Source organism: Octopus bimaculoides, chromosome 11 (genome assembly GCF_046866305.1).
Source record: "Octopus bimaculoides isolate indiv1 chromosome 11, ASM4686630v1, whole genome shotgun sequence".
NCBI lineage: Eukaryota > Metazoa > Mollusca > Cephalopoda > Octopoda > Octopodidae > Octopus > Octopus bimaculoides.
In genome coordinates this window covers 950,056-963,662 of record NC_142938.1, presented here as the reverse complement: position 1 = coordinate 963,662, position 13,607 = coordinate 950,056, and the positions used below count along the sequence as shown (strand labels likewise).

At 38.6% G+C, this 13,607-nt stretch overlaps 2 protein-coding genes across 9 annotated transcripts in view; one reads left to right on the top strand and one right to left on the bottom strand.

Annotated features, from left to right (window-relative positions):
* The window catches only part of LOC106882535 (ribosomal oxygenase 1), a 42,200-nt gene extending 30,137 nt beyond the window's left edge, over positions 1 to 12,063 (top strand). For 5 of the 8 annotated variants that reach the window (XM_089359193.1, XM_089359194.1, XM_089359197.1 and 2 more), the window contains 17 exons: positions 322 to 432; positions 1,263 to 1,368; positions 2,010 to 2,152; positions 2,376 to 2,524; positions 3,012 to 3,111; positions 3,853 to 3,966; positions 4,329 to 4,435; positions 5,487 to 5,594; positions 5,870 to 5,904; positions 6,049 to 6,143; positions 6,917 to 7,000; positions 7,173 to 7,277; positions 8,330 to 8,471; positions 8,655 to 8,778; positions 9,335 to 9,434; positions 9,889 to 9,975; positions 10,652 to 12,063. In XM_089359193.1, coding sequence (XP_089215319.1) covers positions 322 to 432; positions 1,263 to 1,368; positions 2,010 to 2,152; positions 2,376 to 2,524; positions 3,012 to 3,111; positions 3,853 to 3,966; positions 4,329 to 4,435; positions 5,487 to 5,594; positions 5,870 to 5,904; positions 6,049 to 6,143; positions 6,917 to 7,000; positions 7,173 to 7,277; positions 8,330 to 8,471; positions 8,655 to 8,778; positions 9,335 to 9,434; positions 9,889 to 9,975; positions 10,652 to 10,750 — 1,809 coding nt within the window. In that variant the 3' untranslated portion in view covers positions 10,751 to 12,063. The remainder of the gene's footprint in view (positions 1 to 321; positions 433 to 1,262; positions 1,369 to 2,009; positions 2,153 to 2,375; positions 2,525 to 3,011; positions 3,112 to 3,852; positions 3,967 to 4,328; positions 4,436 to 5,486; positions 5,595 to 5,869; positions 5,905 to 6,048; positions 6,144 to 6,916; positions 7,001 to 7,172; positions 7,278 to 8,329; positions 8,472 to 8,654; positions 8,779 to 9,334; positions 9,435 to 9,888; positions 9,976 to 10,651) is intronic. The other 3 variants (XM_089359195.1, XM_089359196.1, XM_089359198.1) reach the window with 1 other exon arrangement.
* Positions 12,064 to 12,536: 473 nt separating this feature from the next.
* Positions 12,537 to 13,607, bottom strand: part of LOC106882539 (multiple coagulation factor deficiency protein 2 homolog) — a 6,212-nt gene continuing 5,141 nt past the window's right edge. Inside the window, exon 5 of the mRNA XM_014933254.3 lies at positions 12,537 to 13,607. This exon is cut by the window's right edge and continues 27 nt beyond it. Within this exon, the coding sequence (XP_014788740.1) occupies positions 13,486 to 13,607 (122 nt within the window). The 3' untranslated portion in view covers positions 12,537 to 13,485.

Below are 13,607 nucleotides of genomic sequence, written 5' to 3'. Positions count from 1 at the left end.
TATGCCAGAACAGACAATGGAGCCTGGTGCAGCTCTCCAGCCTTGCCAGTCCTCAGTCAAATCGTCCAACCCATGCCAGCAGGGTAAAACGGACATTCTATGAGAATGATGATGATATATATCAATATATATGTATATACACATGCTTACATACATACATACGTTGGGTGGAGTGTATAAACTGTCATCTAAACTATGTAGAAATGAAAATAATCCTTTAACAGATATATTTACCAAAATTACATAAAACTATCTTGAAATACTAAAGTTTTTCTGGGTGTATAAAGTGTATTTAATATAATCAAAATTATTTCTTTGCAGCAGGACCAGAATGAGGACCCAAGGGAGGAGACAACAGCTGTGAAGAGGTCCATCAGTGACATCGGTCCATCCCTGATGGCCATCAACAAGAAAAAAAACAGTAACTTTTTGGTAGGATTTAAAGAAAATTTTTGTGATTGTTTAGCCATAGATCAGTCGTGATCTGGGAGGGCTATGATCAGAGCCGTTCCATCCATGGCCATCCTATCTATTTTCTAACATAGTGTATCTAGGATTACATAGGCCAGTATGTTTTTCTGCCTGTAAGATGGTAATATGTGGTTCAATGGACATTCGGTTGCTGTTTCGAATGGGTTGAGAGACCGTGTAGGCATTCCCTCATTGGATCATTTATAAGAGGATCGGAGGGGAGAGAGCTTTGTGGGGGGTCTGCCCCACTCCTTAACGTCTTCTTGATAGGTGACATTAATTACTGTGGTTCATGTGAAGGGAAGAATGTAAAGTCTGCTCCCTGAGGGTGATGAGAATTGGAGAGTCTGTTTTGTTGGATGGGCATGGATGAAGAGAGGTGGAAAGATTTTGCTTGTTTATGGGAAAAGATGGAAAGAGGAAACAGTTTATCTGTGAAACAGAGTGTGGGAATGAGTTTTGGTCAATTGGTCAGAAGTCTTTAGAACCAGAGTGACCAATTATTCAGTGAATGAAGGCCATTATTTTAATGACCCATTGTGGTCTCTTGGCAGAATCATTAACAGCATTTTGTCTGTCTTCACATTCTGAGTTTAAATTCCACAGAGGTCACTTTACTCTTCATCTTTTCAGGGTCGATAAAATAAGTACCAGTTGTGTACTGGGGTCGATGTAATCAACTTACACCTTCTCGCCCCTGAAATTGCTGGCCTTGTGCTAGAATTTGGAACCTTTGTTTTAACAACCCAGTTGTTCATTGTTGAAATACTGTTTTATTTTTCATTGTGCAGAAAGCCTTCAAGACAGGCACCCTCCGTAACCATAATGTCAGTGACAGTAAGAAAAGTCGCCAGTCCATGCTTGCTGATTCCATTATGGACAGTCCATGTCTCACAGGTATGTTAACTTCTAACCCAACCCAGGTCCACCTATTCATAGCTGTCATGTACCATACTGATGTGTCCAGCTTTCAATATCTGTAGCTATTTATTTGATGTACCTTGTGTCTCGGTGGTACATTTTTAATTATTAACAATTGACAGGTATCAAGTACCCTATTGTGGGTACAGCTCAAATAACCTGCAGGTGATGTATGTTGATGGGAAGACAGCTTTAAACTACTGACAATCGACAGATGTCATCATGTACCTTATACTGATGACTTACCAATAGATAATGAGGTACCATTTATAGTTGGGTACTTCATACGGTAAATGAATGGTGAGGAGTGCAGCTCTTCGGTTTCCCCAGCACCTGTAAAACTGCGACCCATACTAGCATGGAAAAACAGACGTTAAATGATGATGATGATGACTAAATATGCACGCACACACATGGAATCACATTTTGTACAGCAATCCTAAACATTGGTCAATGGAAGGGTCATTGTTATATTGAAGCTTCTTCTGAGTGTAGACTTGTTATGAGCCACAAATTCTGTCCCTTAAGTTGTCAGATGGCATTAATTAAATCCCTTCTAATCCATTGATGAAACATCTAATCTCTGATGTATTAACACTTTCCTATTTCTTCTCTAGCTGTCAAACCTGTAGCTGTTGAGACCCCAGAAAGCTCTCAGGTGACCACCCCCTCCAAGAAGAAGAAGAAGAAGAAGTCACCCTCAGGCAACAGTAAGATGTCGGTGGCAGAAATGAAGAAAAACTTTGAGAAGAAGATAAAGGTATTTGTTGGGATCAATATCGTTTAACTGTGTGTGTGTGTGGCTGTTTGTGTAGGGCAGTATGTGTGTATATATATATATATATATATAGACATGTACATATGCATGTGCTCACACAAGTATGTATATGTGTGTGTGTGTGTGTATGTATATATATATATAGATATATATATATATATATACACACATACTCAGTCAATTCTCTTACCTTCTTGCCACCCAGAAGCAGCAACAACCAAATGCCCACCGGCTGCCACCAGCAGTCGGTCAGTCCGTCGTTACTACTGTCCCCTACACCCATGACAGCCGGGCTGAGGCCACCGGGCTCTTCACTCAACTCATCCATCCTGTCACTGTAGAGAAATTCTTCACGTAAGTCTGAACTCTGTTTACTTACATTTCTGGGTCTGTCTCACAATATTTCATTGGAGAATAAACATTAATTTTATTACTAAAATGGTTGTCATCCTCCTCCTCCTCGTGTTTAACCCACGATCATTTATCATCATCATCATTGAAAACATGTAAGGCATTAGGAAGGGCCTCCAGCCATAGAATCCATGCCAAAGCAGACAAGTGGAGCCTGGTCTGGTTCCTGGCCTTGTCCAGCTCCTCTCAAACTGCCCTCCCATGTCAACATGCAGAATGGACGTTAAATGATGATGATGTATCTCGGGCTACATTCTCTAATGTGTCTTTCATTGTTATTATTTAGTCCCAAATCAATTATAAAAAGAAGCAACTTGTACCAGTTATATACTGGTTCCTAATTCAATTCCTTATATCTTGTCGTCTTCTTACAAATGTGCATTGTGGCAATCTAAACCAATTTTAACTTGTGTTTGTTGTTGTGTTGTAGGCAGATGTGGGAGAGGAAGCCCCTGGTTGTCAGACGACACATTTCTGATTATAATAATGGTTGGTTTTCTACAAAAGAATTGGATGCCATATTGAGGAAGGTAAGTGGTAGATGTATATGTGCTGTGTGTGTGTGTGTGCGTGTGTAAAGCACCCAGTGCACTCAGTAAAGTGGTTAGCATTTGGAGGGGCATCTGGCTATAGAAATCATGCCAAACAGATAACTGGTGCATGGCGAAGCTCTCTGACTTGCCAGCATGGAGAACAAATGCATGACCTTCGAACATTGGGCCTCACTGAGGCAATGACTAGTGACTGAGACCTTTGGAGAAATGCTGTGCTTGAGAAGATCCGACAAGCCAAGCGAGACCATAACCCGTGTCCTATGCCAGTGATATATAACCAACCAACTTATGAGTACCCTTCATTCATTGTACGATAAACCTTGCTTGCGAAGGCCTGTTGAGGCAACTGAAATGAAAATCGCTGACGTGACCGATGACAGTACCGCCTGACTAGCCCTCATGCCAGTGGCACATGAAAAGCACCCACTACACTCTCGGAGTGGTTGGCATTAATTAGGAAGGGCATCCAGCTGTAGAAACTCTGCCAGATCAGATTGAGCCTGGTGCAGCCATCTGGCTCACAAGTCCTCAGTCAAACCGTCCAACCCATGCCAGCATGGAAAGCAGACGTTAAATGACGATGATGATGGTCCACACATTTGATTACTGGAATGTGCTTCATGAGAACAGAGCCTCAGATTACAACCCCTACACACACACACACACACTCATCCCTGTGAACCTATTTTATATGTGATAATGTTATCTTGACTTCAGGAAAACATTCAGTTTGGCAAGAATATTGACGTCACAACATATTGCGATGGTAAAAGAGAGACCCACAATCCAACAGGTCGAGCTTACGCTGCAGTCGTTTGGGATTATTACCAGGTACGTATGATGCCGTTCTTTCTTTCTCTTGTGAGGATTTCCAACTTTGGCACAAAACCTCAAAGATTGCCGCAATGGTGCTTATGTTGATCTCTTTCATTCCTGGCGCTTGCAGGTGCTTGTTAACCTCACCAGCGCCGGTGCCATGAAAAACAAGCACCCTGTGCACTCTGCTAAGTGGTTGGTGTTAGAAAGGGCATCCAAGTCAAAGAAGATGCTGGGCCTCTGGTGCAGCCCTTTTGGCTCATCAGTTTGGTAAACCCTGTTAGCATCGGAAAAGAAATGTGTGTGCAGTATAAGTAAGACTTGGTCTTTATGCTTTAGTGACTTCTATAAAATGTTCTTTTCTTTCTTTCTTTCAGAATGGTTGTTCTGTTCGTCTCTTAAATCCTCAGACATATTCTGAAAATGTCTGGAAGAAGCTGTCAATATTACAAGAATATTTTGGTTGTTTTGTTGGTGCTAACGTGTAAGACTTTTCTTTGTTTGTTTTCTTAATGCAATTCTGCCATTAATGTTATTGTAGATGTGTCATTCCTGTGTGTTTGTGCTGGGGTTGTGTTTGTTGTGGCTTTTTGTTGAAGACCAGACCTGATGATCAACAATGTTTTTATGATCACGGCCCTCTTTGCTATTATTCAGATTGTCAGGGTATCAACCAGACTCTCAGGTGTTGTTACACATTGCTAGTCACAATGCGCTTTGCATTGTTTTAGCTTTCAAATGATGCCACCCTGCTGGCCAGGGGAGCAGGTCCACATGCCCCTTAATCAGGAGGCTTAGTCTGCCACTGGGGACTGGAGCAACATGAAGTGTTTTGTTCAAGAGCACAAAGCATCATCCACTCTGGGAATCGAACTCATTAGCTAGCGATTGGGAATGCAATACTCTAACCATTGTGCCACCTGCCTTTCCTCTTTCTCTTGTTGTTAATGTGTCGTCTTGGTAAAGATCTTGGCACAGATGAACCGAGAAGTATAAGGAGATTGAGATGCAGCAGACAAGAGAGAGAAGATTGCTTTAGGACTGATATTTATAATGTTTGTCATTGGGTAAGGAAGTGCCAAGAGATGCGAGTTGAAGGGAACTGGGAGAGGAAGACTTTGGAAAACAGGGAAAGAGGTGGTGAGAGCAGATCTGACAAATGCAGTGATAAAAGAACACGACAAATGGTAAAAATATATATTTGGCCAGGGGAAAATGTTATCTTATTTGGAAACTGGTGAGGGTTAGCAACAGAAAGGGCATCCAGCCATAGAATGTCTGCCTCAAATAAATTCCATATGACCTACACAAGAAGGGAACAATTGACACTAAGATAATGATGATGGTGGTGGTGGTGGGGGTATGATTTTTGGCTGTTATTTCTAGCAAGTTGATTGACTACACAGTTGTTTTATGAATTGTGTTTGTTGTTGTGTTGCTGGTGTTAATATATTTTTATAAACTGTTTTGTTATGTTTCTCACCTTTTATCTCTCCTTCATGATATTTTAATTATCAAATCCTTTGCTTTCTAAGTTATTTGACCCCTGCAAACTCCCAAGGATTTGCCCCTCACTATGATGACATTGAGGCCTTTGTTATACAACTTGAAGGAAAGAAAAACTGGACCTTATATCCATACAGGTCAGTGGCTGTATTTTCTACTCTTTTCACTGATAGACTCCATAAACACACAGTAATTCTGTGGGGACTATTCTATCAACCACAGGTTATTGGGACCAGCCTGATAAAAGTCTCCCTTTTAACTATATTTCACCACCAGAGCTCCCTCTTTTACCATTATTTTTCTTACTAAAGAGTAAAATTATTATGATTTTTTTTTTCAATCAGTATGTCACCCCAGCTCCACATCTCTATTTTTAATTTCTTGTCACAAAATAAATAATTTATTTTTACAGAAATGACTCAGAAATGTTGGCAAGAACATCCAGTGGTAAGTTTTTTTTCCTCTCCTTCACCCTGCCACAACCAAGCGTGACCCCTCTCCCATGATTACAACTCTAGTTGACCCTTTCTCTCCACCACCACCACCTTAGTTAACCTTGTCACCCTAACATTGTGTATTCTTTCTCTTCAGGTAACCTAAATGCTGCTGACCTTGATAAACCCTTGATCAATGTCCAACTCCATGCTGGGGATCTTCTCTATTTCCCCCGTGGTATGATACATCAGGTGAGTCGGGGTTAATACAATACTTCACCTTAATTAATTTTCTGTTAGGATAGAGTGGTGGGTGGTGGCCATGCATGGTAAGCAATGGTGGAATTACAAGACGTAAACATTTTGTTTATTTGTATTCCATGTGATCTTTGGTGTGGCTGCAACTTACAAAGTTTGCTTCCCAACCACATAGTTCCAGGTTCAGTCCCACTGAGTGGTACTCTGGGCAAGTATTTTCTACTATGGTCCTTGGCCAACCAATGCATTGCGAGTGTATTTGGTAGATGGAAACTGAAAGAAGCCTGTCACATATAAGCATGGAAAGCAGACGTTAAACGATGATGATGATGATGATAAATATATATATGCATATAGGTATATATACATCATCATCATCATCATCATTTAACGTTTGCTTTCCATGCTGGCATGGGTATATATATGTGTGTTTGTGTCTCCTTGTCTTGCCACCAAATGGGTGTTGTAAATGAATGCCATTCATTTCCAATATTCTGCAAAAACATGTCTGACCATTGGTGGGATATTACCTTGCCTGAAACCAGGTAAGGGTCAGCATCAGGAAAGGCGTCCAACTGCAGAAGATCTGCTTCAGTAAACTCTGTTTCACTCCTGCAAGCTTGGGGAAGTAGAGCTATGTTAATTCTGTGTGTGTGTGTTACCATTTTACATTCACTGCCATTACTTCGTAGTTCCCCACACCCCTACCCCATTCTTCTACCCTTTACTGTTTGTGATTAACCCTATTTCTCTTCTCGTCGTACCAGGCCACCACAGTTGAAGACACGCATTCTCTCCATATTACTGTTTCCTGTTGCCAAAAGAACTCCTGGGGAGATTTCTTGGAGAAGGTTTGAAATATTCTTCTATTTACTTAACAACTTTTCCTTCCAGAAGAATCTTCATTCTTCTTAGATCTATTGCAGTCTCTTTAGTTTCTGTTCTTCCACAGAAATGTCTGTTGTGATGGCCATTTTTTACTCCATCCCAAATTTGGTACAACCACTGCCCCTCTATTTCCAGATGTTACCAACTGCCATCAAGTTAGCCATGGATGATGATGTTGAGTTCCGGAAGAGTCTTCCACTGAACTACCTCAACTTCATGGGAGTCGCTAACTCTGAAAGTGTAAGTGAGATCCTTTTATTTTTTTTTTTTACTTATTTCACTTATTGGACTGTGGCCAAGCTGGGGCAATGTTTTCAAAGGTTTCAGTCAACCAAACTGAACCCGATATTTATGTTTTTTTTTTTAAAGTCTGGTATTTATTCTATTGGCTTCTTTTGCTGAACTGTTACAGGGACATAAACAAACCAACGCTGGTTGTCAAGCAGTGGGTTCAGGAACAGACACACAGAAACACACACACATTCCTATAGAGGGGTGAGTAATCGAGGTAAAAACAGTGATCAACAGTTGGACGAATGGACGGGCAAAGAGAGACCGACAGCAATTCTGGGGAAGAGACTCATTAAAATTTTAGAGAGAAAAATGGAGATTCATCATTTTCTTTCCATTTTGTGATAAACCTCCTTCAGAAGAAATGTTAACTTAGACCTCTTTGTTGCTGGTGCCACGTAAAAAGCACCCAGTGCCACTCTGTAAAGTGGTTGGCGTTAGGAAGGGCATCCAAATGTAGAAACCATGCCAAAACACAATTGGAGCCTGGTGCAACTCTCTGGCTTGCCAGCTCCTGTCAAACCATCCAACCCATGCCAGCATGGAAAACAGACGTTAAATGATGATGATGATGATGATAATACATAGAGAAGGAGAGAGTGGGAAGAAGGGGCTGAAATGCAAACCAAACATAATCAAAGTTATGTTACGAATGACAGATTTGACAAAGATTATTAGAACTAAAGATATATATATATATATATATATATATATACATATATTTCGTATGTATACATATAAACTGTATTTCAATGTGTATAAGGAACCCTTTTTTGTCAAAAATTAGGTTAAAATAATATGGGAGTTTCTTATATATGTATAGTATTATAATCCCTTACAAAATCTTTTTTTCCAAATTTTAAACCCCCCAAAATTAGGGTGTTCCTTATACACGAGGGTTCCTTATATACATTAAAATACGGTGTATATATATATATGTGTGTGTATGTCTGTTTTCAAATAGTTTTCATTGCCATCAGATTGTAAATCTATTTTTGCAGCATTCGAAAGAACGGCAGGATTTTATGCAACATATTGATAAGTTGATGCGGCGCCTGATCTCTCATGCTCCTGTCGATGCAACTTGTGACCAAATGGGCAAGAAATTCATGTATGAATCTCTTCCTCCTTACATCTCTAATGGTAAGTAACTGCAGCATGTGGGTTTCAAATAGAGGCTGGAGCTGTCTGGCAAATATTTTTACACACACACACACCTTGCATTATGATGATTATCCTTCTCTACTTCCTCTCCTCCTCTTTTTTTTTCTTCTATTGTTATCATCATCATTATTATTATTATTATTATTATCATTCTACTCTCAGGTGAGAAGCAGTACACCATTCATGAACAAGGGGAGCGCTGGAATGCCAAAAGCCAGTCCGTGGCCTCTCGGGTGGAACTGGGACCAGATACAAGAATCAAACTGCTCCGTGCTGGTATCATCAGGTGAGATGTCTTGTCTTAGAAATAATCCTTTACTTGGTTCTCTTAGGTAGAGTTGTGGTAAGGAGAGGACTATTTTTCTGTAAAGACCAAAATCTTGTTCAAATGGTTCCCTTACAATAAGGTAGAGTGGGGATCAGGTATTTCAGTTCCTTAGACACTACCTCTTCTCCTGAAAGACCAAAATCTATAACCCATTCTCTATCAACCTGAAAATCCAATCAATTATATCACTTCCTACACACACGCACGCACGCACACACACAAACACACACACCTATCTCTCCGTCCATTCTTCTTTTCCTTTCCTGCAACATCTTTTGACAAAGTCCTGCAAGTCACAAGACTATGTTGTGCTCCAATGTCAGTTACAGAACAAGAAAGGGAAAGAGCCCTCCCTGGATTGAGTAGAGCCTGTCTATGGGAAGATATATGTATGTATATATATATAAGTGTGTGTGTGTGTGTATATATATATATATATATATATATATATATGTATGTATGTATGTATGTATGTATGTGCATATATAAGTGTGTGTATCTAACTATATTTCAGGCTGGTGATTGAAGGAGATGAAGTTCGTATTTACTACAATTTAGAAAACACTCGTCTCTACCAGGACGTGGAATCAAATTACTTGGAGATTCCTCATCGGGTAAGTCACCTGAGTTTCTTCACATATTTCATGCTTGTCCCCTTTCTATTTTCTTCCCCTCTCTCTCTCTCCACTCCCCCTCCTTACCCTCTCCCATTGTCTTGATCTTATATGTTTTCACCCCCACCTCCACAGATTTTATGGTTCTTTAATGTTTATCTTGCCTATGACATCATAGTTTCTCCTAATACTCCATGTTTATCTCACCTAATATAATTTGTCCTAATTTTTTTCTAATAGTTTTAACCCAATCTGACATGGTTTATTTTTGTATGTATCTTCTGACATTAAAATTTGTCCTAATTGTCACTTTCTATTTATCTCACTCTTGACATAACTTGTCCTAATTGTTCTATTATATGTGTGTTTAACAATGTGTTGGGGGTGTTTTTATATATATATATAATCTGTATGTTTGTATATATAAACTCTTTCTCTCTTTTTTCTGCAACAGTATGCCTTGGCTGTTGAATTCCTGTTACAAACCTACCCTGATTTCACCACAGTTGAGAATATACCCCTTACACAACTCACAGAACAGGTAAACATCATTTATCATCGTCATCATCATCATCATCATCATCATGCCTGGAGCAGATGAAATGAAATACCAGTTATCTATTGGAGGTGCTTCGAATCCTTCCCCATATTGTCATAACAGCAGAACAACGAATTAAATGACTGAGTTGTCTCTCTTTACATTTTGAGATCAAATCTTAGCAAAGTTGGCAGTGGTAAAAATAAATACCAGTGCTGTACGTGGGGCTCAAATGCTTCAGCTTGACCATTTTGTTAGCATATTTCTTTTGAAATGCACTGCTTTGATTTAATCAATTTTGAAATTAATGAGGAATTTAAAGGACTAATTATCATTAATTAATCTAATTAATCATCATCATCATCGTTTAACGTCCGCTTTCCATGCTAGCATGGGTTGGACGATTTGACTGAGGACTGGTGCAACCGGATGGCTACACCAGGCTCCAATCTAATCTGGCAGAGTTTCTACAGCTGGATGCCCTTCCTAACGCCAACCACTCAGAAACATAAATTAGCCTGTAATCTTGATGGAAGGTTTTCATTGAAATCACTTTAAAAACACCCAGTTTTTATGATTGGTATCTGATGGGGGTGGTCTCAGGTGGATTGGTGGTTTCTTTCCTTTCTGTTGTATTTTTATTCCCTTTAATAATTTCTTCTTTGCTTCCCCCCTGCAGATTGAACTTGTCCAAGCCATGTACGAGAAAGGAATTCTTCTGACAGAGACACCTCTTGAACCACTGGACGAAGACAGTTCCATGGACGAGGGAGAGTAATATGGTGGGCGGAGAGGGAGTGTAGTTGTGTATATATATATATGAGAGTGTGCTCTGGGAGCTATGTATGTGAATTTGTGTATTCTGAGGGTGTGTGTGTGTGTGCGTATGGGAGCTGAGTAGGATGGGATTCTATTAAAGCTACACATGTGTATCATCATCATTATTGTATAGCCATTTTATCATGCTATATACATACATACATGCATATATATATATATATATATATATATATATATATATATATATATATATATATATATATATATATGTGTGTGTGTGTATGATGGCTGTGTGCTCCTTGCAGAGCTTGACCATTTCTTGTACCAATAATTGCTCTTTCCTAGCGTGAGATTTTAAATGACTTTTGATCCCTGAAAGGCGTTCGGAAGAGCTGGTCACACATTCTGCAGCAATGCCTCGTTTCAGCCTTGGTGCCATTTTCCTGCTTGTTTATTGTAACTGTTCAAGCGTCACTTCACTCCTCCACATGGCTTGTAAGTTTCTGGACAGATGTGGCATAGAAACTGGCCATCTATATATATATATATATATATATATATATATATATATATATTATATAGATGTACATATTTGTTTATGTATGCCTCTATGTTTGATAAAGATGAAGCAGTAGTAACTGGTGTGGGGGTCAGCTTTACTAGTCGTTGCACAATCAAATGCAGTTCTTTATTCTTCTATATTTTCTGTCCTGCAATATAAATATACATGTCCATGTGTGCGTAGATAGATGTACATGCATATATGTGCATTTGGTCTACAATAAAGAACCATTCTTTGTTCATTTAAATAAATATGATACACACACATACGCATACATATATACATACACAAATATATGCATAGTTATTTCTGAATCTACTCCATCCTACATGTGTATATGTTGTTATATATTTATAGAACTTGACCCATCAGCAACAACAACATTATCATCATCTTGGTTGATGTCTTCTCTTTCATATATTTATCTACATCAGGTTCTGCTTTGATATGTGTCTTGAGACAAGCCTTTTATCTGTACGGATAATCTTATATACACATATACACACATACTCTTTCTCCCCACCCTTCACACTCTCTCTCTCTGCATGTATGGACATGTGTGTTTGTGACGTGTGTGTGTGTGTGCATATATATATATATATATATATATATATATATATATATATATATATATATATATATTCAGCTGTTTATATATACACTTCACCTCATTGGTTGTAGATGAATACATTAAATATTTATATTTTATATCAATTTGTTGGTCGCAAATAAAAACTTTTTTTTAATTAGTTCATTGTTGTCTTTTGATTCATTTGCAGCACAAATTCAACCTTCATCTCTCACTCACCATCATCACTGTCATCATCATCATCATTGTCATCATCATCCACTAAACACAAAGATTTGTAAGTTGACATCCGATGGACTGAATGACAAACAAAGTGAGAATATATCTCAATAAAACCCCGAGATGACCAACCTCCTCCTCCTCCCCCTCAACACAACAAACCACATACTTTCGCTCAACCAATGTCATTATCCTTTCATTTGTTAAACAATGATGATGACCCAAGGTTATAGTAGGAGAAAATTGTCCAAAGTGTCATGCAGTGGGACTGAACCCAGAACCATGTTGTTGGGAAGCTAACGTTTTACCATGTAGCCATGCACTTCAGTGTAAACATGAACATTGGACATACAAATACCACTCTTCCTTGTGGATTGACTATGCGTTTACAACAAAAATGGAGCCATTCACAATTACACAACACAAAATAAAATGAGAAGAAGAAAAAGAAACCCAGTTGACATCACTACAATGTTTTATACAGAATTTCAGAAAAAAAAGTGAGAAGACTAATAAGTGAAAGTTTAGTAAGATCGAAATACTAATATACAGCTACAACAGATGTTGATTCAGCTTAACCATTTTTAAAACTGGTATAAATGGTTTTATCAGTTTTAACATTCCCATGATCCTTTGCTGTAAAGCGTGTAATCAGCTTGTTGTAACCATTACTTCATCCTGATGATGAAGCTGAGGTATTGGAACGGTGGATTAATGGATTTAGCAATGCTTTTGTTCCAAACTAGATCTAAAGGTCTAACAAAAAAACATGGAACTTGAAAAAATTTTTGTGGTTTTAATGTGTTTGGAAGAAAAGATGGTCTCAGTTTACACAAATATAGCATAAGCCAAATTACAATAAAGCTTGTAAATAATTCAGTGTTTACAGCAACGAAGGTCGAGGGGGGGAGTCTGCCATTTTCTCTTTTTTCAGCAGTTGAAGGGAAGTAATCGAATACTGAGGAAGCTTCCAAATTGAAACTCGTCGATCTGATCCTCTTCACCTACGCCAACGTAGTCAATGATTGCCCAGGAAAATAAGAGCTACATGGTTCAAATCAATGACAGTTATGTAGTGAACAATCGTTTCACAGTTCAAATCCCACTAACAACCCTGCTTCTTTTTCTCTTCAAAACGATTTTTTTTTAATGTTTACTCATCATTTATACTTTGTAATTAAATATCATTAAAAATATTTCATCAGAAATATTAAAGAAGTTCTATTAAAAATCTTCTGCAGAATAAAGTGTTTAGGTTTTGTTGACAAATAAATGACAAAAGAATTACAGAAAATAGTCGTTGATGACAAATAAATGGTTTCTTATTCTCCCTTTCCAAAAACCGTTTCCTTTTCATCTTTTGTTATGGTTTTGGTTTGGTGACATGAATCTCTTTCTCTTGTGGGGTGCTGAATCTCCTCTGATTTCGTCTGTGAGTTCTGGTAAATTCCATGTAGTCCAGGTAACCATCATCATTGAGGTCAT